Source organism: Mya arenaria, chromosome 11 (genome assembly GCF_026914265.1).
Source record: "Mya arenaria isolate MELC-2E11 chromosome 11, ASM2691426v1".
In the NCBI taxonomy this organism is placed as follows: Eukaryota; Metazoa; Mollusca; class Bivalvia; order Myida; family Myidae; genus Mya; species Mya arenaria.
This window is the reverse complement of record NC_069132.1, coordinates 18,254,137-18,281,072: the sequence shown is the minus strand read 5'-3', so window position 1 is coordinate 18,281,072 and position 26,936 is coordinate 18,254,137. Positions and strand designations below refer to the sequence as shown.

General features: G+C 37.9%; 1 protein-coding gene across 6 annotated transcripts in view; it reads right to left on the bottom strand.

Annotated features, from left to right (window-relative positions):
* Nucleotides 1–26,936, bottom strand: part of LOC128207889 (inositol-trisphosphate 3-kinase C-like) — a 52,720-nt gene that overhangs the window by 14,699 nt on the left and 11,085 nt on the right. Inside the window, exons 1-4 of one of the 6 annotated variants that reach the window (XM_052911074.1) lie at nucleotides 18,220–18,357; nucleotides 14,433–14,487; nucleotides 13,254–13,365; nucleotides 11,706–13,046 (exon numbers count right to left, since the gene is read on the bottom strand). In XM_052911074.1, the coding sequence (XP_052767034.1) occupies nucleotides 11,706–13,046; nucleotides 13,254–13,346 (1,434 nt within the window). In that variant the 5' untranslated portion in view covers nucleotides 13,347–13,365; nucleotides 14,433–14,487; nucleotides 18,220–18,357. Of the gene's footprint in view, nucleotides 1–992; nucleotides 2,491–4,426; nucleotides 4,820–11,705; nucleotides 13,047–13,253; nucleotides 13,366–14,432; nucleotides 14,488–18,219; nucleotides 18,358–26,936 lie in introns of those variants that run through there. The other 5 variants (XM_052911073.1, XM_052911071.1, XM_052911072.1 and 2 more) reach the window with 5 other exon arrangements.

Sequence of the window (26,936 nt, the reverse complement as noted above, 5' to 3'; positions counted from 1 at the left end):
TGGAATCAACAGGTAACAATTATCTTGTCCATGTTCGACAAGCAATCATCAGAAGTAGCTGTCTCATTGAGCTTCAGGGACAGTATAGAGTAACAAGACTGTGGATGAAGCCTGATTTATTAAGTTTTACTAGTCATTATGTCAACAATGCTGGAAACAGCAAAAAAACATGATTTAATCTACTTGTAAATGATACAAATGCTCAAACCAGAAATAATAGCAGCAAGTTATCCTGCCCCATATCAGTGGTAACATACTGACCTACAGCTGCCTTTAATTGACTTGCTTGATGACTGTGTCAAGTGTGACCCCTTCAAGGCATATTTTTCATTCATTTCGCCCACACAGTGGATAATTATAAACTTTTAAGGCTCTTTAATCAATTGTTTCAATTACTTGATACAAAGATTAAACTGCACTTTAAGATAAAATTGCCATTCTTTTGAACAATGGAATGGAAGCCTTCTGATATTTAATGAAAAATAGGATTGAAACCTCTTTTATTACCTAGAGGCATTCTACTAAGAATTTAATTCAATAAAAGGAAAATAAAATACTTTAAAAAAGTCTATACTGTCCAAAAATGAATTTCAAATTCTGAACAAAATGCCATTAACAAATCAATAATATCAAAATAATCATTTGATATCCATCCAATCAATACATGTCAATGATATTTCATATACCTATATAATAATATGTTTGTCATTTTAAGACTCCTGAAAATATGGGTATTCAGGGACCACAGTAATTGACCTGGTAGCTGAAGAGCTCAAACCAAAAGCAGCAAGTAAACAGTAAAAACAAAAGTCTTCAAATTTATTCTTCTTTTTGATGTTATCTGGAGCTATCATGGATAAATCACATCCATGAGTCTTCCTTTACTTTTAAAAAACCTCAAAGATTGCCCCAGAATAACAAATAGTGTGTGCATCTGATGCATACAGCTTCCAAAGGTAGATAAAAAGATGTACATGTACAAAAGACTTTACCTTTTTCAGTGGAGATGGCAGTTTCCTGTCACGGTCATTAGTTCCTTCCAGAATACATTCATCACAGTCACATGGCTCCATCAGGCCTTCCTCACTGTACAAGCTGAAGCCAACATCCCCACCACCTTGATCCCCTACCCCCTCAAACAGGCCAAATCTTGCACCCAGAGACTCCCGGTTGGGTCCTCTTCCCTCCACTGCAGCTTGAGTTCCATGTTCAGCATCATTATCAGTGTTTTCCTTTGTAGCACTCTTCAATGCTTTATCTTCTTGTTTTTCAGCTGTATCAGAATTCCTTCCTTCAACTTGGATTTCTGGCAGATTTCCAGCTGGCATTTTTGTCTCAACCTTCTCAAAGCTCTCAGCATCAAGTTTCCTTGCCTTGGCTGCAGTGACATCCCCAGTTTCCATGGTATTTATATCTCTGTCAGTGTCCACTCCAATCTGATCTTTGTCACTTTTTTCCAGTGAGTATTCTCTCATATCTTTCATGGAATTTGATTTTGCGTTCTGTGCACAACCTATAACTTGAGCAAGATCTTCACTTACATTTCCACTTCTCAAACCACTATTGTCATCATTTGTATCCTCCCTAGTTCTACTTACAACATTATTAACACCTTTTGTTGATATGTTACAAGCCTCTGATACGTCCCCAACTGCAAGCTGGCTATGTAAACTCTCCTGGTCCACAATATTTAGTCTGTCCAGTTGGTCAGTACACAAATTATGCACTGGATTACTATTTAGTGTATTGGTTTGACAGCTTGGTATGTGATCGCCGTCCAATGTTAATGCATCTGACCTATAATCCTCCAATGGTTGAGAGATATTACGATCAGATATTGACCCGTTGTTTACCTCCATTGTTGTATTTACATTTTCTTGTGTACTGTCAGCCATTATTGTCTATTTGTTTTATTTGATTCAGAATTTTATCAAATTAATGCCAGTTTTGTAAGCAATTTTCTGTCCTATCATTTATCATTCACCATTTTGAACTTAACGCTGACCACCTAAATGTAAATGATGGCTTAAAATTAAATCCAGTATGAATTTATTAAACAATAAATCTCCTTTTATCACGGTTGTTCATGTACAGAGATACTCACTCTTGTAAATTTTAAGCTCCACCCTCATACAGATCTATAAAATCCCTGAGCCATCTGAATAGCTTATAAAATATACCACCTCAGTTTCCTTGTACCTCTTCACATGATGCTCAAACTTACTTAGATCTATATTCAAACTCGCTTTGCATTTTGATGAGCTAAGTAAATCATCTTCAAAAAACTCGCTTTATAAATATTTGAATACTGCATAACAGATGAAAACATTTATGTTACGTTCAAGCTAAAACATGAAATTTACATTACTTTTTTCAGTTATGAAACTGGTAAAATAATTAAATGATTATTTTGTTATGAACAACAGACAGACTTCAGTGTCACCTGCACTGAGTCACAATTCTTATGACTAAAAAGATGCACTCTTACTCCCAAATAAGATGCACCACAATTCATACAATTGTTTAATTTACTGACAAGGATGAATAAATATTGAAAACAATGATTCTTTTGAAGGATACCATGTTAATTTGAAAGAAAGGTGCAGGAAATAAGGTCTTTTTACCTTGTGAGCCGATAGTAACTGTATCACTGTAAATAGGTTAGGATCCAAAAGTCATTTAATATTTGTAAATATTCAGCTATTAAATACACGGTCATGATCTTGTTTTCAGTATTAAAATTAAAATTTTCCATAAATGCATTAAGTAAGTAGTTAAAGGTTAGCCCCTCCAAATGTATTGTTTGTTATACATGTGCATGTATTGATTTTAAACAGAGAGTCACTTTAATGTTTCCATGTGAGCGCTGAAGCATTTATACAACTACAAAGGCATTTGCATAAACTGTCCATATATAACATATTCAATATAAATATTCTAAAAAGCAATTATACCTTAAACTTGAAATATGAGAGGTGATAAAAAATTATGTAGAATGTTTATATAACTTCAAAACGATTCATGTTTTTTTTATTTTTTTTTTTAACAAAACACATTTCAAACTATCTGGAACAGTTGCGCAAAGTTTCACCAAATATAGTTGTTTAAAATGGAATTTATAGTTATTAAAAAAACGCCTGGTCAGGGTATCTAGATCAAGAGGTCGAAGTTTATGACCTGTAGTTTTACTGATGTCATACAGGTGTTTATGATGATTGAAATTTACAAAAACATTAACCCAAGGGAATCTTTAAGCATCTCTGTTCAATTTAATCAGCTCATATTGTAATTTTTCACAGTCCTGTAACAAATTTCTTCCCGCATTGTATCAAATTTCTACCTGCATTACATTTGCATTTTAAGAATAGATGTTTCATGTGACTTCATTTCGTGCTAGGAAAAAATTGCAAGTGTTGGATTCAAAGCCTATACTTAAAACTAATTATGTAAACATGAAACAATTTCTGACTCAGCTATTTTGAACCAAAATTCAAAAAAAAAAAAAATTCAGACCAATTCTTTATGTTCTGTTACTATAATGAAATTGGTACGGCAAGGTCAAAATCGGTCCAGATGGCAAATTGTCGGTTTTTTAGAAGCCCAGATTTGGATGAAACGCTATGAGTATGATTCATGTGTTTGAAACACATTGAGTACGCAACACATTTTTTTTTTTGTATTTTTTACCGTCTCATCATTATTTTGGATGCTTGAGAGCTTAAAATCTTTGTATGCAGACCTGCTTTCAACCTAGATATATAAAGAATAATTAAAAAAGAATAAAATGCAAATCAATTTCAACTACGAAAAATTAAAACCTGGAAGTTGACAAGTAAAAGACCAATGGTCTGCACTAACTATTACCACCGATGTATATAATCTGCGAATAAAATGCATTTACATGCATTTTCGGTTCCTATCTAACTTTCTGCCAAAAAATTATGGAGTCTTGTCATAGCACCTGACTTTGAGATTCTGGTGTCCAACCATGAAAATTGAGATTCAGGGACACCGTGAAAAATTCAATGCCGGTTTGACATTTTCCAAGCTTGGACAATTTCAATAACCATGCAAGATCAATGCATTCAAAGGTTAAATGTTAAGCCTACATAATTTTTTATGTAAAAATTTGTTAACTTTTCCTCAGGCAACTGTTGCTGACTTTTCAATTGAAACTTTCACAGAATCTGCACAAGAACCCAGATGCGCAATAAGGTTCAAAGATAGTGAGAGATAAGTTGTAAATACAAACTTTGCTGCTGACTGACCAGGATACTGGCTTGATTTGCACCAATTTATCATTACCTTGCCGTAAAATTAAGTCTTACAATAATAAAACTGCCAAAGTTAATATTGCATACATATGCATTATAATATGTTAGCAATTTGAATAAAGTTGTCCTGTAGTTTGAAGTTGTAAACTCACAGTTATGAATAATCCAATTTGAGACAAAAAATATTTGTAAAATGACGAATAGACAATACTACAAAGTAAAGAACACTACACACAAGTACTCATGTATAAAAACTTCCTTGTTTAACCTCCTACAATTTTCGCCATATTGAAATCCAATACTTTCAAAACAAACTACGCAATAGGTTTTGAATTATTCCAAAATACTTCCTCGCCTAAACTCGTAAAATTTGCCTTTTGTGTTCAAATATGACTTCTTTACAAAGTAAAATGAATAACTTTAAAATATTTAGTGTTTGATTTCTGAATCTCGTCTTCCATTGTTTTCAATATCAACAGTGGAATCTAAGCTAGAACAATATACTTTCAGTGAAAATCTGAAAATCCATATAAAAGCACTATAATATACATGAGCAATAATCCAATTCATATCATGCAGAATTCCTTTCAGGGCTAAAATATTCAAGTTTTGAAAACTACCAGTTAAGCATGAAATCACTGTAATTCAAGCTCTCAAAAAAAGCATCCACTCAGCAATTAAAGCACACACGTTTTGCAAAATTATTTCAAATTCTTAACAAAGTTGTACAGAAATTCATCGGATTCATTATAACTTCTTCAGTTGACATTCAGTTCAGCCAAGATAAGTGAGCAAGATGCATGGCTAATGATCCTCCCCCTACTTTGTAAATATGATAAATCATACAATACATGCAAAAACAGCCTAAATGTAAATAGTTCAGTGAATACATACACTACCTTAGTATTCAAATCTTGAACTTCCCATGCGAAGTGTTTTAACCCTTGAACAATGGGATAGCACTATACATCTCCTTTCTTACGCACAGAGGCTTCAAAACAAACATAAATTTTAAAGCCTTAAATAATTTCAATCTTTTATCAACCAGTAAATGATTTCACATCATCAAAAAGAAATGTAAAATCCAAGTAGAAATTTAGAATTCTGTACACAACATAAAACTGAACCTTTAAATAACATTAATGAAGCTTTTTATTACTGTATTAGTGATGAAAAGCCTACATGGAGAGAATGATGAATGTATCCTTATGTCATCCAGGTTAATACTAATTAATGGACTCAACATATCACCATGGCAGCTTGACTGACCCCCTGTTTAAATGAACTCAAATGAACAAGGATGAAACATATCACCATAAATCAAGTCCAGAGACTTCTTCAAATGTCTTACAAGAGTGCCACAGAGTGAAGGCCAATGGTCATCTGTTGTTCTTTTCAGTTGACCAAGGGCCATAACTCAACAAGTATTAAAGCCACATTTATCCATCTTGCTTTGTGCATTTTATCTTTGCCAACCAGTTCAATTTTTAATAATAGTACAGTGTCTGGTTCAGGGCCCTGGACAGTTCCATTCGTGTAATGGTCTGAGTGCCTGGTGCAGCCAGCCCAGACCGGTTCCATTAGAGTAATGGTCTGAGTGCCTGGTGCAGGGCCCAGACCGGTTCCATTCAAGTAATGGTCTGAGTGCCTGGTGCAGGGCCCAGACCTGAGTTCCATTAGGAAATGGTCTAAGTGTCTGGTGCAGGGCCCAGGATAATTCCATTAGAGTAATGGTCTGATCCGAGTGTCTGGTGCAGGGCCCGAAGCGGTTCCATTAGAGTAATGGTCTGAGTGCCTGGTGCAGGGCCCGCACCAATTCCATAAGAGTAATGGTCTGAGTGCCTGGAGCAGGGCCCAAACCGGATCCATTAGAGTAATGGTCCGAGTGTCTAGTGCAGGGCCCAGACCCGTTCCATTAGGGTAATGGTCTCTGTGTCTGGTGCAGGGCCCAGGACAATAACATTAGAGTAATGGTCTGAGTGTCTGGTGCAGGGCTCGAACCGGTTCCAAAAGAGTAATGGTCCAAGTGTCTGGTGCAGGGCCCGAACCGGTTCAATTCGAGTTATGGTCAGAGTGTCTGGTGCGGGGCCCACACCGGTTCCATTAGAGTAATGGTGGGAATGTCTTGTGCAGGGCCCAGACCTGTTCCATTAGAGTAATGGACTGAGTGTCTGGTGCAGGGCCTGAACAGGTTCCATTAGAGTAATGGTCCGAGTGTCTGGTGTAGGGCCCAGATCGATTCCATTAGAGTAATGGTCTGAGTTGAGTGTCTGGTGCAATGCCTGGACTTGTTCAATTCGAGTTATGGTCGGAGTGTCGGGTGCATGACACCAGCAGGGTGTTGACCAGTTCCATTCAAGTAAGGGCTGAGTATCTGTTGCAGGGCCCAGACATGTTCCATTCGCATAATGGTCGAGTGTCTGGTGCATGACGCCAGCACAGCGCGGACTAGTTCCATTCAAGTAGGGGCTGAGTGTCTGGTACAGGGCCTGGACATGTTCCATTCAAGTAATGGTTCGAGTGTCTGGTGCATGACGCCAGTAGGGTGTGGACCAGTTCCATTCAAGTAAGGGCCGAGTGTCTGGTTCAAATAATGGTCAAAATGTCTGGTGCATGACACCAGCAGGGTGTGGACCAGTTTCATTCAAGTAAGGGGCTGAGTGCCTGGTGCACGACCCAGCAGGGTGTAGACCAGTTCCATTAAAGTAAGGGGCTGAGTGTCTGGTGCATGATGCCAGCAGGGTGCAGACCAGTTCCATTCCAGTAAGGGGCTGTGTGTCTGGTGCGATTCATATAACATTAAAAAAAACAGATACATGTGTTACGAAAAATCAGCCAATATCAAATTTTTGCACACAAAGCAATAAAGCTTAAAAACAGGCTGGATTTTGTTATTAACATTGAAAGAAAGACTATAAAACCTGAAGCATACTTAAGATTTCATTCTATTCTAAAGGAAACTGATAAGTCGACAATAATATTTCAAGTTTTATGAACAAATAAATCTTCAACTGACCAGTTTTGGTAGTGTTATCAGAAAAGTCTGAATAACAAAAGATATGTATTAAGCAAACAATAAAAACTTCAACAATGACACTTGACTTATAGTTGATTTCTCAAATAAATATCAAATGTATAATCCTACCTTGATACGCATTTAGTTCAGTGACAAAACCTTAATTCACAGTTGGCTGCTCAACCAGAGCACCGGCACAGTGGCATTCACTCCTTTCCTTCTCAGTGATAAAGGGACATAATTAGACAATTATAAATTACTTAGTTATGTATTGTCATTGGTAACACATATACTCTCATGAGGATATCTGGAAATGTTTTTGACCTATGGCCAAGTTTAAAGTTTTGCATGATGATGGATAATATAATCGGCAGCACAATATCACTATGGGTCAATGACAATGCCTGGACACTTTGAAAAAAGGGCAAGCTAATAATGACTTTCTAAAATGAGTACCGTATATTCCTTGTGGTTTCAGGAATGTCATTGTGTTGCAAATAAGCAACAATATGGAAAAGACCAACCATCTTTAAATAATGAAGTGTGATCAGCTTGTTGAAAATGTAAATGTTTATATAGGACCAGCATCATAATCTGTTTTAACTTATATGGCTTTCTACAGGAATGCTACAGAGCGAAGGACAATGCTAGCCTGTTATTGATGTTTCAGTCAAAGGAGGGGTATTACTCAATAAATATAAAAGTAAGAGTTAAAAGTCTTGCTCAGTCTGTACGAAAGTCATTATCATATTGCAGGACACGAGGTCCTGCAATACTGTCTGCATTGCAGGACCGGACCAGTTTTTGCAGGTCCGAAAATTTTATGTACATTTTAGTCATTCTCGTAATATAAAACCAGAGTGATGATGTTTGGTACCATACTGTTAGATTTATCATTATCAAACCTCTGATGAATGAGGTCTGATTTTCAAGAGTCAAAATCAGATCTTTAAGAGTCATTGTCCGTTTTATTTCTAAATTCTTGGTCGTTCTTCATAAATAATAGTTATATATGTCATAAGATGGCATTGCAAGGTAATGATTATCTATACTTGGTTTAAAAGCTTCCGAAACATAAATAAAAAATACAAAATCTATTTTCTATAACGATCAGCGGTATTAATCCACTTTCAATTCTAGTAAAAATTCAAGGAAAAAGAAATATAATCTTTATAGAATACCTTGTTGTCTTATTTCCTTCTCAGTCTCTTGGGTGGTAAACAAATTCCAAGAGTCAAAACTTGGAAACATATGTTCTTACTCATATGAACGTATTATTTATTTCATGTTGAGTGAAACAGGAATTATGCATGTATTACTCGTTATGTAACCCTATGCATCCTTGTCAGACTCATATGCACCATCGATTGTTTTATAGTTGCAACAACATATTTGTACTTTCGGTTTCACTTTCAAGTTTTTCATATTTTTTCCTAAAGTAAACAAAAACATTCAACGTCCCTATCTCAATATTGTAACATAGTCATTGTTTTTTATTTTTCATTAATCACATTACAATAAAACTCTTTTGTTATAGAACTATACACTGACAACGATTTACGCAGTTCTTCTTTCACTTTCATTAAAATTGACAGGAAGTAAGCGTGCACCTGTTTCCCCCGCTTTTTAGATCATGTGCTACGAAAAATCTTTATTCCTTTCTGTTACACATTAAGAACGAACACAAATTTCATTAATTTCATATAAGACAAGATATAAAAATACAAAATATATTTTAGCATTGTTGTTTTTCAAACCATCGTACTTAGCGAAAAAGCCGAAGATATCCGTTAATTTGCATAATGGGCGGAGTTTATAATTACGTCATTAGTTTGAGTTGGTAACGGTCAGATTCCAGATTGATAATCACTTGTCACTTCGGCAGTTAATTGCTTTTGACTTTAATTGATTAAACAAACATTTAGAGCTTGCCTTGCTGCTCCTTTCAAATGATACCGACTCTTGCACTGAAATTATCCCGGGTTAAAACTGACGCATTGCACAAATTAATGATGCGTCAATTCCGGGTCATTTACAATTTCTGTGCGTCAAAACCCGAGTCAATTGAAAGCCCTGAATTTATGTTGTAAACATAGGTTAGTTAATTAAATTAACAAGAAACACCTTTGACACATAATTAATAAACAACAGATTTTTCCCTAAAATTGTTGCCGGACACGCGGGCCTACAATATACATGCGATTGCCGGACCTCGCCATTTATTACTGGCAGGAGCCGAGGTCCGACGAAATTTCGTACAGACTGCTTGCTTTGGATGAGTGTATAGTTTAAGGCAACATGTAAACAAAGTTTCATTTCAGCGTTTTTGAGTTAAGGACAAGATATAAGTTTTTTTCACTATTTATAAGGCAACTCCCATGCCAGCATGTAACAGGGCTATTACAATACTCCAAACTTTTTTTTCGTAAACCAGACAAGCTTACAAAATAATATGTGAGGAAGCAAAACCAGATAACAATTTATGCAATTGATGCAACCCACTGGATAAATGCCCAATATTACCATTTTAACATTAAATCTTCGTTTGACAGGTTATGACTTTGATCCATCGGCTTACAAATCATTTCTGGGTCAAGGCCGCCCATGGCAACCAAGTGTCTACATTTGAAAGGTGAAACTATAATAAACATCAAGTTGGTCCATTTGCCAAATAAAAAACGCTGATTTTCCACATGCAGACAATTAAACACAGACTGCTGTCAACTGTGTGGGTTGATTACAAGAGTGAAGCCTTAAATGCCTATAAAGGACTTAAGTTACTAATGCCCTAGATTTAGGCCGTTGGCTAGAGTTCACAATACCTACGTCACAGATTGTATTTCAAATGTGGTGAACATGGCATTTACAACTCATTTACAACCGTACACCAATTAGGTGTTTGAAGATAAAGAGAGAAACAATGGGTTAAGGTCAACAACACAAATAAAGTTTCTCCTCCAATACATCATACAGATGTGGATTAATATCAAATTCCTGACATTTCAAAGGCCATGTAGCTTGTTTTTGAAGGATTCTTGCTTTATCTAATCTTAGTTTAGTAATAGAAATTGCTGGGTTTTTTATCATTACAAGACTAAACCCATGACCCTCTCTTTAAGTGTGGTGTTTAGTTGGAGTGTCAATGAATGATTACAGTTGTGAAAGCATAGAAGCCAAAACAGTTCGAATAAAACTAAGTTTTACCTTTTTTAACCATGCTCAAAGTGGAACTTAAAATAAATGCAAAAGAAATAATCAATGATATATATACACGGTTAACTCCAGTGGTATACCAGAATTTATAGCAAAGAGTATCAAAAAATTTAAGTAGCAAAATTGAGGTAAAAATATCTGTTTCAGAGGTTTTATATAGTTAACAGAAGAAGCCAGTAATAGAAGGAAAAAAATAAATACCGGTTACATTTGATGTGGCCAATTAGGATGGTAATATAATACTTTTCTAACACTGAGAATAATGTAGTGGAGTGACTTGCGTGTGCATCTTTGTCCTATAATCTGTAACAAGAGTCACACATTCTCATCCAATGGCCTTCAACTTACCTATACAATTACTATTGTGGATATAATATTTTAGTATTCAAAAGTAGATCAAGAAAATATTGATGCATGCATTGAACCACAAGTCTGGGAATATTCATAAAAATATGTAAACCACAAGTCTGGAAACATTTAGAAAAATATGTCAACCACATGTCCTGAAACATTCAGAAAATATGTCAACCACATGTCCGGAAACATTCAGAAAATATGTCAACCACATGTCCAGGACATTCAGAAAATATGTCAACCACATGTCCGGAAACATTCAGAAAATATGTCAACCACATGTCCGGAAACATTCAGAAAATATGTCAACCACATGTCCGGATACATTCCGAAAATATGTCAACCACATGTCCAGGACATTCAGAAAATATGTCAACCACATGTCCGGAAACATTCAGAAAATATGTCAACCACATGTCCGGAAACATTCAGAAAATATGTCAACCACATGTCCGGAAACATTCAGAAAATATTGCAACCACATGTCTGGAAACATTCAGAACATACATCAATGTAACATGGAAACAAAAACTTAGTTTTAAAGGGGTCAATGGGGTTGGTTTCTTTCACAAGAAATCTCTATAGTGAGGTCAAGTGGCTTTACATGTCTTATGTTGACATTAGATGTCTACAGTTATCTCACATATATTCAATTAGACTTCCTGAAATGGTAAACTGTGATACTCCTACATGTTTTAAGTTGAGGGAAAATGTTACTCCATTTAGACTATAGAAGAAAATATAACCATAAAAACACTATTTTTCCTGTAAAACATTTCCTGGAATTCAAAATTAAGTTTCATCCCTGTAAACAAGAAAATGAGCAACAAGTAGCATGTAACTCTCACCTTTCTCCTGAGCCTGATAGGAAAGTCTGAATCATCAAGGTCCTGGGAGGAGTCTGACATGATAGAGAGGCTCGACTCGGAGCTGATCGAGCTGTTTGACAGGCTACGCTGGTAACCAACGGGGCTCATCAGTAGGTTGCCATGGTAACCAGCTGTGAAGTCTTCCTCAGAAGTCTGGGAGCACTTGTTAAGGGCCGGACGGCTGCTGAAGTCACTGACCACAACAGCAGGCGGTATTATGGTGGGCTCACTCTGGATACTCCGCATGCCGTGTCCCCACTGTGTTTGTGCAGGGTCCGGCCCCTCCCCCTCACACGAGTTACTCTGATGGGGTAACTTTTGGTGAACATGACAGCAGGCTACACTATCAGGTTTTGATTCATTAATCCCAATATCAGTGGGACGGTTTGAGTAGTTCACAAATTCACCTTTATTCTCCAGTGGTTGTCTCCCTCTACTTGAAGTCTTGTTGGAGACTGACACACTTGATATAAAAGCATAGTTTGGTTTTGAATGAAGACTAGATTTGATTTCAGGCGTAGAAGTTGAACATGAGTGAGCTGTTATTTGTGCAGATGGACTTAACATTGCATTGACCGGTATGAAAGAGTGTTTTTCACTTTGAGCTAATGTAGATGAACAAATGGATGGAGTGTTGAGATCATGAGACTTTGATTGCTCTTTACAGTCCCAGAGTTTGAAGTCAGTGGAGGTAGCACCGGAGTCATTGAGAGGGCTGCTGCTGTCTGGAAGCTCTTCATCCGGGGTTAACATCTCAATGGCAGAGTCAGCATTGCTGGATCTATAACTAGAGATACTACCATTGCTGCTCCGGGGGCTTAGTAACATGTGGGGGTGGGGCTCCAGGCTGGTCATCTGAAGCCACTCACTAGAGCCTTCTGGTTCTTGGTACCTGTCACCAGTGTACTCTGTGTACCCCTCAAGGTAACCATCCTCCGTCCTCTCCCGCTCTACCTCATCCACTATCACCTCAATGTTGCTCAACTCTATCTGGGGAAGGTCAGAGAACAACCGCTGCTGAACACTCGGTGGGGAATGTGGTTTACTGGTCTGTTTCAGGTCTAAATATAAGTCATTCTGGTCCATGTGGTATAATGGAGGTGTGTATCTGTCTGACAGACTTTTAGGTAGTTCCATGAACTCACTGGTCATGCTGGACGAGTTTAGTTCGGAGTCGGATAGACTCCTGTGGTCCCCCAAGTAAATGCCAAGTCTCGTCCTCGTCAGGTCAAGGCTAAGCCGACTTAGTCGCTCCCTGGACACATCGTCAGGATTCAGGGAATGAACCATCCCTCCGTACACTTGTCCAGGTGAACTGCCCTGCAAAAATGTTTAAGAGAGTTAAAAATGTATAGCAAATAATCTATCTTTTATAAAAACTTTTAAAGAAAGCTACTACACTCGTTTGGAAAACAAGTATAGGTATACAATATTATCATGTGATCTAATTGGTTTCATTAACCTCAACTTTTTGATACGTTCAAGGACAACCCACTATGTTATAGTAACTTTTAAGTAAGCCCTTACCCTTGCAGTAAGTGACTCCCTGTGAGGAGGCTCTCCCTCACCTAGGCCGACATGACGAGTTGACCTGACGTATGGGGAGCGTCTACTGCCCATTCCATCAACTTAACCATCCCTACAACAAACAATCCTTCTGAGGAATACACATCAGGGCTTCTAAAAACCGGCAATTTGCTGGTCTGGACCGATTTTGACTTTGCCGGACTGGTTGCAGTTACAGAAAATGGCTAAAAAATCGGTCCGAAAATTGTTGTTGTTTTTTCGGTCCAAAATGGCTGTCAGTAGAAAAAAACAGGAATTTTAATATACTGTGTCGCCGGGTCCAGACCGATTGAGGTTCCAAACTTTTAGGAAGCCCTGTTACACATATAATTCACTATATAATTGACTGTCCATGAAATGTGAAATAATCCAAATATTTTTTCATTCAAATGCAGGAATAACTTCTCATTTAAACAAACTTACAAAAATTGAATTCATATAAGCGAAGCTCATTTCTATATTCTTGTAGTCAAAAGAACTTGTTAAATCTTTTACTATTTCATACACCTCAAAGTTTTTTTAAAATTGATTAATGTTGTAACAAGAGCACAGAAGTTTAAGAAGTATAGTGAAAGCTAAATCCTTTAATCATTCTATTCATGATTTCTTTCTCCGACATTTACTCAAAAACAGATTCTAAATTATTGCTCTTGAAATTTCATTGAAATTACAATGAGAGTTGCACATGGATATCACTTTTACACCAGCCAAATTACATTACTGTAATAATGAAGTTGTAATGATATCAATCAAGGAAAATACATTTAATATATTTAATTGTAGGTAAAATCTTCTTTCACTTTCAAAAGATTTTTTTTAACTAAGAATATTTTCATAACAGTCCAGAAAAACAAATGATGTTTCATCATAATATTATACATGCCACAGAAACAAATATCTCAGAGACATATTGGCTTATAGGTACTTATAAAAATACTTAGATGAACAATGATAATGAAAGTTTATCAATGAAAGTGTTATCAAGGGATTGTCTTTAGTCCATAATTGAAGCACAAGTGTTGAGGGTACACACACTGTTTTAATGATGACAGTGACAGACTTCGTTAATGCATACAATCCATTTCTAGATCTGATAGATAGATAATTCTAATGCAGTTACAAAACTATAAAGAAACTCACCGACCTCTAATATAAATCCATCTGGCAGTCTGGCTTCAAAACAGTTCTGTTTTCACTGAAAGATAAATCGGTCCATGTTAAATACTTCTGCTCTCTTAAACGTTTCTATGATCTCTGCTGGAACAAACCCAGGTCAGGCAAATTGTATCCAACACATCTCATTAATCTAAAAATGTGACAAGTGCTACAACTACATCCATTTATAGCAACAAGTTGTTTATAACTAAAAAACACCTTTTCAGCAAGAAACAGCAACAAAACCAATAATTAGTCCATGAACATAACAATCTACAAACAGGGGTGTGAAGGCACTGTAATGTTATCAAAACCATCCACATATGATATTTTATTATTAAATAATAAATCTGCAATAATGACACCTACAAAGTCAAATAACCACTTACTTCAGAATTCTAGTCAGAAGTCTGGGTACAAAATGAAGTGTGTATTTCAAACACATGAAAGTATATGTGACACATAATCTTTATCCTCTGTGACAAGTGTGTTTATTGAAAACTGTTCATAATGTTCAGGTGCATTTTTGAGTATCTATAATACTTGTGCAGGAGTAAGAATGATAATGGGGTTAATTATATCAATTGGCCAGGTGTGACCCTGACCACAGAAGATAAATAGGCCAAATGAAAAGAATTGCTAAAAACTATGGTTTTATCATAAAAAAAATATATCTTTAAAATTAAGGTTTTAGCTCAAAATGTTTTTGTAGCAACCTTCTGCATCCATGGAGACCAAGATTGGCACCCTTCTGCCCTCATGGAGACCAACATTGGCACCCTTCTGCCCTCATGGAGACCAACATTGGCACCCTTCTGCCCCCATGGTGACCAACATCGGCAACCTTCTGCCCTCATGGAGACCAACATTGGCACCCTTCTGCCCTCATGGAGACCAACATTGGCACCCTTCTGCCCTCATGGAGACCAATATTGGCACCCTTCTGCCCCCATGGTGACCAACATTGGCAACCTTCTGCCCTCATGGAGACCAACATTGGCAACCTTTTGCCCTCATGGTGACCAACATTGGCATCATTCTGCCCTCATCGACACCAACATTGGCACCATTCTGCCCTCATGGAGACCAAGATTGGCACCCTTCTGCCCTCATGGTGACCAACATTGGCACCATTCTGCCCTCATGGAGACCAACATTGGCAACCTTCTGCACTCATGGAGACCAACATTGGCACCCTTCTGCCCTCATGGAGACCAACATTGCCACCCACCAACATTGGCAACCTTCTGTACTCATGGAGACCAACATTGGCACCCTTCTGCCCTCATGGAGACCAACATTGGCACCCTTCTGTCCTCATGGAGACCAACATTGGCACCCTTCTGCCCTCATGGTGACCAACATTGGCAACCTTCTGTACTCATGGAGACCAACATTGGCACCCTTCTGCCCTCATGGAGACCAACATTGGCACCCTTCTGTCCTCATGGAGACCAACATTGGCACCCTTCTGCCCCCATGGTGACCAACATCGGCAACCTTCTGCCCTCATGGAGACCAACATTGGCACCCTTCTGCCCTCATGGAGACCAACATTGGCACCCTTCTGCCCTCATGGAGACCAATATTGGCACCCTTCTGTCCTCATGGTGACCAACATTGGCACCATTCTGCCCTCATGGAGACCAACATTGGCAACCTTCTGCACTCATGGAGACCAACATTGGCACCCTTCTGCCCTCATGGAGACCAACATTGCCACCCACCAACATTGGCAACCTTATGCCCTCATGGAGACCAACATTGGCAACCTTCTGTACTCATGGAGACCAACATTGGCACCCTTCTGCCCTCATGGAGACCAACATTGGCACCCTTCTGCCCTCATGGAGACCAACATTGGCACCCTTCTGCCCTCATGGAGACCAACATTGGCACCCTTCTGCACTCATGGAGACCAACATTGGCACCCTTCTGCACTCATGGAGACCAACATTGGCACCCTTCTACACTCATGGAGACCAACAGTGGCACCCTTCTGCCCTCATGGAGACCAACATTGGCACCCTTCTGCACTCATGGAGACCAACATTGGCACCCTTCTGCCCTCATGGAGACCAACATTGGCACCCTTCTGCCCTCATGGAGACCAACATTTGCACCCTTCTGCCCTCATGGAGACCAACACTGAAATCCTTCTGCCCTCATGGAGACCAACATTGGCAACCTTCTGCCCTCATGGAGACCAACACTGAAATCCTTCTGCCCTCATGGAGACCAACATTGGCAACCTTCTGCCCTCATGGAGACCAACATTGGCACCCTTCTGCCCTCATGGAGACCAACATTGGCACCCTTCTGCCCTCATGGAGACCAACATTGGCAACCTTCTGCACTCATGGAGACCAACATTGGCACTCTTCTGCACTCATGGAGACCAACATTGGCACCATTCTGCCCAAATGGAGACCAACATTGGCACCATTCTGCCCTCATGGAGACCAGCATTGGCACCATTCTGCCCTCATGGAGACCAACATTGGCACCCTTCTGCCCTCATGGAGACCAACATTGGCACCATTCTGCCCTCATGGAGACCAACATTGGCACATATCTGTCCTCAAGGAGACCTACATTGGCATCCTTCTGCCCTCATGGACAACAAGATTGGCACTCTTCTGCCTTCATGGAGACCAGCATTTGCATATCTGCCCTCAAGGAGACCTACATTGGCACCCTTCTACCCTCATGGACAACATGATTGGCACTCTTCTGTCTTCATGGAGACCAACATTTGCACCTATCTGCCCTCATGGAGACCAACATTTGCACCTATCTGCCCTCATGGAGACCAACATTTGCACCTATCTGCCCTCATGGAGACCAACATTTGCACCTATCTGCCCTCATGGAGACCAACATTGGCACCCTTCTGCACTCATGGAGACCAACATTGGCACCCTTCTGCCCTCATGGACAACAAGATTGGAACTCTTCTGCCTTCATGGAGACCAACATTTGCACCTATCTGCCCTCATGGAGACCTACATTGGCACACTTCTGCCCTAATGGAGACCAACATCTGCCTTCAAAGCATTAAATGCTTAAGACTGTCATACAATTCTTTAGATTAAAACTTATATGAGTATAATATATTTACAAACTTTACATAGTTGGCAGTTATATATCTTCTATTACATTAATTCAATTTCAATATCTACCATTTCCTGTAAAATGTTCAAATCTTTACTGTCAGTTACAATGGCCTTTTCCCACCAAGTCTCTAAACCCTCATTATGCTCACTGGCTAATTTCTTTTACCTTGTGAATTATGAAAGTTATCAAAATTCTATTCAATCTAGAAAAGTAAATCCATAGTTTATTAAATTGAGATCATAATATTATCATTTGCTACATTTTGTAAAACAATAATTAATCTAAATAATCCAACAGTTACATTTCTTCAAGACCCTACCAGTGACAACACCATTTTCCAATGCTATAATATTTTTTTCATATAAAAATAATGTCCAATATATATCATAACAAACAGTTTGTGATATTAGTGAGATGAAATGCCTATAAGGTAAATAATTGATGAACAGGAAACCTTTTGTTATAATTTCCCAATGGTCATACTGTAGTTTTTTTAATGATTTATCTTTTTACTTTAGATATCAATTTTCTGTATACATGTATAGAAACATCACAACCTGCGTCACCATCTAGTAGCTGCTGACGTAAAACATGGTAAATATATGATAAAACATCTTCCATAAATACTAACTAATGTAATTATCTAAAAGACTACCTGATCAAAAGATACATCCTAAAATTACTTGGAAGTCCACGATTTTTTCAAGATAACCAAGTAAGAATGTCCTTACAATGTATGACCCTCCACCAGGATCGTAAAGTGTTTAACTTCCTGTACTGTGACAGTGAAGTACAATAATGTCGCACAGCCTGAAGATGTTTCCTTATTGTACTTCTCAACGCAAAGTAATACAAATTACCAGTATATTAGGTTTAACTAGAGCTATCACAGGAGGTACTTATACCCCCTCATACTGCTTTGAAACAAATTCATGTAATGGTGATGTGATTTCATGACAGTGAATTGTCAACTATTTAGAAATCCCACCTTAAATTGACAATGCTGTGGAAAGAGTTATGGTTCTTGTACACTGTGCTACCTCTCTTTGTGCTTTACCATTGTATGAAGTTCAATTAAATTCCATCCAGTAGTAGTTTTCCAGTAATGCTCTCAACAAGAGAAAGAAACGAAGGAGAATAACTCTTCAATTAGCTAAAATAGAGTTTTTGAAAGGAACTGTGATTATTAAATAAAAATCTAACTACTGCTATATAACTACTACTATAATTCATGCTCTTTGACATTTTCAATGGGCCATAATCCAGTCATGCATGGGAGGACCGATCTGGCTGGTTTTCAATATTAAACAGCTATGCTATTTTGGTGCATATCAGAAAAGAAATAGCGGCTCTATTGTGTTCACAATCCGTATTATAGCAATTTTGACAACTTCAAGGGCCATAATCTTGTCTTGCATGGGCAGATGTGGCTAGTTTTAGAAAGAACTGTCATTTAATCTAAGTCAGTAGTTAAGTACTATGTAAGTAAAGTATACATAGGGTTATAAATAGAGTACTCATTAAAAATCAATCAACCCTCTTTAACAAAGGCAAGGGAGAAAATCAACTGCACTCTCTGAGTACAGTATGTCTCTCTTAATCTGTAATATTCACATCTTTAACAGTGGCAAGGTAAAGTAAAAATAGGAAAATAGGTTGTATCTCTAAACACAATTTTTCACTTGACTTCAATAATGCAGTTATGCATGGGTGGATCTGGCTGGTTTTTAATACAAGAGGGCCCTGAAGGCCCTGTAACGCTCACCTGATCCAATTCAATTACCTTGCTGTAATAAGTACATTCTGACCAGGTTTCATAGAGATAAAGTAGAACTATGGCCTCAACAGTTTTTTAACAATGTTTTCTATGATATGACTTTGTGACCTAGTTTTTAAACTCAGGCTACCCAGTTACAAACTTGACATATAGACTTCATAAACACAAACATTCTGACATAGTTTCATGGTGATCAAAGAGAGAATGTAACCTCTACAGTGTTTACAATTTTTTTTTCTATGATTTGACCTAGTGTCCTGTTTTTTGACCTCTGATAAAGCAGTTTCAAACTCTACCTAAAGTTCATCAAGAATAAAATTCTGATCAAGTTTCATGAACATATGGTCATCAATGTGGCCGCTAGAGTGTTAACATGCTTTTCCTATTATTTGACCTGGTGACCTAGTTTTTGACCGTACTTGACCCAGATTTACCCAGATTCGAACTTTGCCTAGAGCTAATCCATATAAACATTCTGACTAAGTTTCATGAACATAAAGTCATAAATGTGACCTCTAGATTGTTAACAAGCTTTTCCTTCAATTTGACATTGTGACCTAGTTTTTGACCGCACATGATCCAGATTCGAACTTGGTCTAGAGCTTATCAATATAAACATTCCAACTAAGTTTCATGAACATACAGTCATAAATGTGACCTCTAGAGTGCTAACAAGCTTTTCCTATGATTTGACCTAGTGACCTAGTTTTTGACCGCACTTGTCCCAGATTTACCCTTGGCTTAGAGATTATTTATATACACATGTAAACATTCTGACCAACTTTCATGAAGATACAGTAATAAATGTGACCTCTATAGTGTTAACAAGCTTTTCCTTAAATTTGACCTGGTGACCTAGTTTTTGACCGCACATGTCCCAGATTCGAACTTGGCCTAGAGCTTATCAATATATACATTCTGACTAAGTTTCCTAACATACAGTCATAAATGTGACCTCTAGAGTGCTTACAAACTTTTCCTATGATCTGACCTTTTGACCTAGTTTTGACTGCACATGACCAAGATTTAAACTTGACTTAGAGATTAATAATATAAACATTCTGACCAACTTTCATTAAGATACAGTTATAAATGTGACCTCTAGGGTGTTAACAAGCTTTTCCTTAAATTTGACCTGGTGACCTAGTTTTTGACCGCACATGACCCAGATTCGAACTTGGCCTAGAGCTAATCAATATATACATTCTGACTAAGTTCCAGATTCGAACTTGGACTAGGGATTATTAATACTTACATTCTGACCAAGTTTCCTGAAGATACAGTCATAAATGTTACCTCTAGAGTGTTAACAAGCTTTCCATTTAATTTGACCTGGTGACCTAGTTTTTAACCCCAGATGACCCAATATCGAACTCCTTCAAGATTTTATTGAGGGTAACATTCTGACCAACTTTCATTAAGATTGTGCCCAAATTGTGACCTCTAGAGTGTTAACAGTCAAATTGTTGACGAGGGACGACAACGGACGACGGACATAGGGCAATCACAATAGCTCACCTTGAGCACTTCGTGCTCAGGTGAGCTAAAAAAGGAATTGAGCTCTCATGGATATAAAATATATGGTAACTGCTGATTTTGACATTTTTTCCATGCGTCCTATCTATGGTGATAGTGGTATTAAGTTTGTCCCCCTGATTTTCTCCTATTTTTTGCCTGCATCCTATCTCTGCTACCATCCTATACATGGTGATTAAGGTATCTAACTACTGCAAAAATTTCATTCGGATACAATCAAATCTTAAAATTTAATCAGGTTTACAAGACTGTCACTGTGCTGTCGCATAAGCTCGAGGCCAGTAAAACTAAAAATACCTAAACACTCAAGAAATTATTACAATGGTTTCAATCAATTTTAGGATGAAGAAAAATTTACACATTTCCTAGTATAATTGTATGGAGACATGTAATGTCAGAGAACTGTCCATCATGTAAGCTACATGAGTAACTTGAGGGGAGCTGATGGGTTATGCATCCTAAAACAAATGTCCTGGTTTTGCCAACATTAAAAGTATAAGAAATATATATAGAATCTGTAAAAATAGGGTATAAACCAGTGTACTGTTCTTGATGCAAGAGACAGACTCAAAGTTCTTGAAACATCTTAGGTCCCTTATAACAGGATTGAGCTAAGCTGACTATTTTTGTTACGGTATAATTTCTTCAATTATCTTATTTTAGAGACTTTAGAGACTATTACTATTAAAGAAAATCATGAGAATCTACTTGAGAATCTACTTTTTGTAAAGTGAAATCAAGTATAAGCAAATCATTTGCCTAAATGTGACAGGGGACTTAAGCCTGTTAAACCAAAGAGTTTCCAGAAATTAGGGCCAAAAGAAAAAGACAATGTGAATTATAAAGAGGATTGCTTAATTTCAGTGCTATAAAAAAAATATTCTGATCTCCGAAAGCTATTTTTCACGAGTGGCACATCATTTTGGGGATGTCATTTCAAAAAGTTTAACCCGGAATAGCAAATACTACGCAGCATGGAAACCAAAATCTAAAAAAGCAGTGAAAATAACAGGGTGCACACTGAAAATAACAGTATGAACAGTGAAAATAACACTGCAGTGAAAAGAGCATGATAATTCATTATTATTTCAAAAACCCATTTATTGTGAAGAAAGAGATGTTGCTTTTCAGGCTATTTAATTTCCTCATTGCCAGTCAAGGGAGCCATTGGTTCAATCTTCATTTCTTTGGTACAGACAGTCCTCATGTTTCAAATCATTGCAACAAATAAAGAAGAAGGTTTGCATAGAAACTACATGACATTTAGATTATGGTAGTGTTTCAGTAACATGAAATGTCATTGAGATAAGTGTAAGGTGCACCAACTGTTCTGCATGTTCAGTTTCTTGGCCATAGTCAAACCACAGATTTGGCTCATATAAAACAGAAGAACACGAGTGACACCTGCTGTCAACGTGGTTATCCATCAACTGTCCGCCCCTGCAGCAACGCAACCAACCATGTGTGGGAGGTGTATTATTATTGTCAATCATAACAAACTAAATTGGGCACCAGAGTGGAGACATTTATGAAAATATCATCAGTCAAATAAATGTCACAATAGATACATGTAAATCCTAAATTCGTGCTGAACCATTGCATTTCAAGCTGAATACTTAACACACTGCAGACAACTGCTTTGTATCAAGTCACGTGTTTTGTACTTGAATCAATCATTTTATATCTTATTGCAGCAGCAATATAGAATGTTTAATGAAAAGGTAGTCCAAGTTACATTTGCTGAAAAGCTCAAGTGCCCAGTTTTTACATGCTCTCCACTTTTGTTAACAGTTTGTGTCGCTAACAGGCACGATGTTATAAAATATATGTATATACACTTTGTTAAATACTTAGTTGGGTGCTAATTGCTAAACTTTCTTAGTGCAATGTGCGAAATGCAGTGCAAATGCTTTTATAAAAGCCACATGCACATGTCAGAGCTTCTTAATAACTCACTCAATAAAACCAATTAATGACTAAATTGAAATTTGTCTGTTGTTTTCGTTTCTAACTTTTTGTTATCTTTTCAATGGATTTTTGGTTGTCAGAGCTCTTCTTAATGATTTAATGTGAATGGTCCTGTGATCAAATTGGGGAAGGCAGTAGCTTGAACACTAAAAAAAAGTTTGTTCGTTAGTAAAAGCTGATTTTATTTGAAGCCTTCAGTTTGGTGGGGGGTAATTAAAGATAACGGTATTGTAAAATGTGTTAAACGTTTTCTTCTGAAAGCTGTAATTAAAAGTGTTAAAATGAACCAGTGTGTTTTCTTCTTTGTAAGTTATTGATGGTTTTAAGGAAAGGTAGCCACTGTTTGCATAAAGTCTCAAGTAATCAAGGTGCATGACACAACCATTGTTCAAGCCATAGTGATAAGACTTGCAATGTATTATGTCCTGAACACCAATACAAAATTCTAGGGGGTTTTTGCACCTTTTTTTATCCTTTTTGTCTTCCTGTATTCTCGCTATACACCCAAGTTTCATCACTATAAATCAATAATAATTAAATCTATACTTCTATAGGTGACTTGAAAACTGATGCAATTTGGGATATTTCCCATACAATTAAGAAATGTGATCGCATATATAAATTGCACCATTTTTCACCATCCATATGAATGTTTACTGTAAAAAGAGTTACCGTACAATAAGGATTTGGACTGGTTTACATTTATCTTTGAATGCTTCTCTATCAATTATGTTTCTTCAAAAGTGTCCTCTTACAGACATTTGAAGCTGTTTTGCTAGGACGAACACTAGCGAAGCCGGGGATAAAATTGGTGATGTCCTAGCGAAACATTTTTTACGTCTGTAAGAGGACCTTTTTGAAGAAAAACGAGTAACTGTATCGGACTTATACGATGATAAGTGGCTTGCATATATATATTAGTGAGCAAACAAATGCATAAATAAATACAGATTCATAAATAGAAATATTTTTCCAAAAGATAAACATTAGATTATAATCATGGCCTTTCAAATACAGCTAGTGGGATTACTCGAAATTCTCGTGCACTGTCCGCTTACAACTATAAGAAGACACTTTTTCAACAGCTCAGCTGGGGGTAATACCGTATAGTTGTATAATTGTTCAGGATTCCTCCTAGTCCCTAAAAAACAAATCGAATTGACCTCATTTATGAGTAAAGATGATTCAAACACTGTAATAATTGAACAACCGAATTCCCTGTTATTTTTTACCTAACCACAATATGATGCGACTCTACCACAAAGGAATGTTATTGATAAGAATGAAGGTACCATTTTTTCTTGCTCTCAAATGTGATTTTAAATCAAATACTTCAAAACATTTTTTTTAATGTTATATCAACACATAAATGAACTATAATTGAGGTATAAATGGCTTGTAATACTAATTTCTCATCCAATTTTTGGGGAAATCCTGTATATTTTTCTCAAGAAAAATATTGTTCCCAGTCACTGGTCTTATGAGATTATGAATCAGACATCAAACAAAGGCTCAAATACTTCACCCAGAAATTTACCTTTTTCCAACATGGAACAACCTCAAACCCTTTACCATTAAGAGTTGTGAATGTGCCCCAGCAAGATTCCAACATGGGACCTTAAGCTTTAACCCCTTGATCGAGAGTTGTGAATGTGCCCCAGCAAGATTCCAACATGGGACCTTAAGCTTTAATCCCTTGATCAAGAGTTGTGAATGTGCCCCAGCAAGATTCCAACATGGGACCTTAAGCTTTAATCCCTTGATCAAGAGTTGTGAATGTGACCCAGCCAGATTCCAACATGGGACCTTAAGCTTTATTCCCTTGATCAAGAGTTGTGAATGTGACCCAGCAAGATTCCAACATGGGACCTTAAGCTTTATTCCCTTGATCAAGAGTTGTGAATGTGACCCAGCAAGATTCCAACATGGGACCTTAAGCTTTATTCCCTTGATCGAGAGTTGTGAATGTGACCCAGCAAGATTCCAACATGGGACCTTAAGCTTTAATCCCTTGATCGAGAGTTGTGAATGTGACCCAGCAAGATTCCAACATGGGACCTTAAGCTTTAATCCCTTGATCGAGAGTTGTGAATGTGACCCAGCCAGATTCCAACATGGGACCTTAAGCTTTATTTCCTTGATCGAGAGTTGTGAATGTGACCCAGCAAGATTCCAACATGGGACCTTAAGCTTTATTTCCTTGATCGAGAGTTGTGAATGTGACCCAGCAAGATTCCAACATGGGACCTTAAGCTTTAATCCCTTGATTGAGAGTTGTGAATGTGACCCAGCAAGATTCCAACATGGGACCTTAAGCTTTAACCCTTGATCGAGAGTTGTGAATGTGACCCAGCAAGATTCCAACATGGGACCTTAAGCTTTAATCCCTTGATTGAGGGTTGTGAATGTGACCCAGCCAGATTCCAACATGGGACCTTAAGCTTTAATCCCTTGATCAAGAGTTGTGAATGTGACCCAGCCAGATTCCAACATGGGACCTTAAGCTTTAACCCCTTGATCAAGAGTTGTGAATGTGACCCAGCAAGATTCCAACATGGGACCTTAAGCTTTAATCCCTTGATCGAGAGTTGTGAATGTGACCCAGCAAGATTCCAACATGGGACCTTAAGCTTTAATCCTTGATTGAGAGTTGTGAATGTGACCCAGCAAGATTCCAACATGGGACCTTAAGCTTTATTCCCTTGATCGAGAGTTGTGAATGTGACCCAGCAAGGTTCCAACATGGGACCTTAAGCTTTAACCCTTGATTGAGAGTTGTGAATGTGACCCAGACAGATTCCAACATGGGACCTTAAGCTTTAATCCCTTGATCGAGAGTTGTGAATGTGACCCAGCAAGATTCCAACATGGGACCTTAAGCTTTAACCCTTGATTGAGAGTTGTGAATGTGACCCAGCAAGATTCCAACATGGGACCTTAAGCTTTAATCCTTGATTGAGAGTTGTGAATGTGACCCAGCAAGATTCCAACATGGGACCTTAAGCTTTAACCCTTGATTGAGAGTTGTGAATGTGACCCAGCAAGATTCCAACATGGGACCTTAAGCTTTAATCCCTTGATCGAGAGTTGTGAATGTGACCCAGCCAGATTCCAACATGGGACCTTAAGCTTTATTTCCTTGATCGAGAGTTGTGAATGTGACCCAGCCAGATTCCAACATAGGACCTTAAGCTTTAATCCCTTGATTGAGAGTTGTGAATGTGACCCAGCAAGATTCCAACATGGGACCTTAAGCTTTAATCCCTTGATCAAGAGTTGTGAATGTGACCCAGCAAGGTTCCAACATGGGACCTTAAGCTTTAATCCCTTGATCGAGAGTTGTGAATGTGACCCAGCAAGGTTCCAACATGGGACCTTAAGCTTTAACCCTGGATCGAGAGTTGTGAATGTGACCCAGCAAGATTCCAACATGGGACCTTAAGCTTTAACCCTTGATCGAGAGTTGTGAATGTGACCCAGCAAGATTCCAACATGGGACCTTAAGCTTTAACCCTTGATCGAGAGTTGTGAATGTGACCCAGCAAGATTCCAACATGGGACCTTAAGCTTTAACCCTTGATTGAGAGTTGTGAATGTGACTCAGCAAGATTCCAACATGGGACCTTAAGCTTTAATCCCTTGATCGAGAGTTGTGAATGTGACCCAGCAAGATTCCAACATGGGACCTTAAGCTTTAACCCTTGATTGAGAGTTGTGAATGTGACCCAGCAAGATTCCAACATGGGACCTTAAGCTTTAATCCTTGATTGAGAGTTGTGAATGTGACCCAGCAAGATTCCAACATGGGACCTTAAGCTTTAACCCTTGATTGAGAGTTGTGAATGTGACCCAGCAAGATTCCAACATGGGACCTTAAGCTTTAATCCCTTGATCGAGAGTTGTGAATGTGACCCAGCCAGATTCCAACATGGGACCTTAAGCTTTATTTCCTTGATCGAGAGTTGTGAATGTGACCCAGCCAGATTCCAACATAGGACCTTAAGCTTTAATCCCTTGATTGAGAGTTGTGAATGTGACCCAGCAAGATTCCAACATGGGACCTTAAGCTTTAATCCCTTGATCAAGAGTTG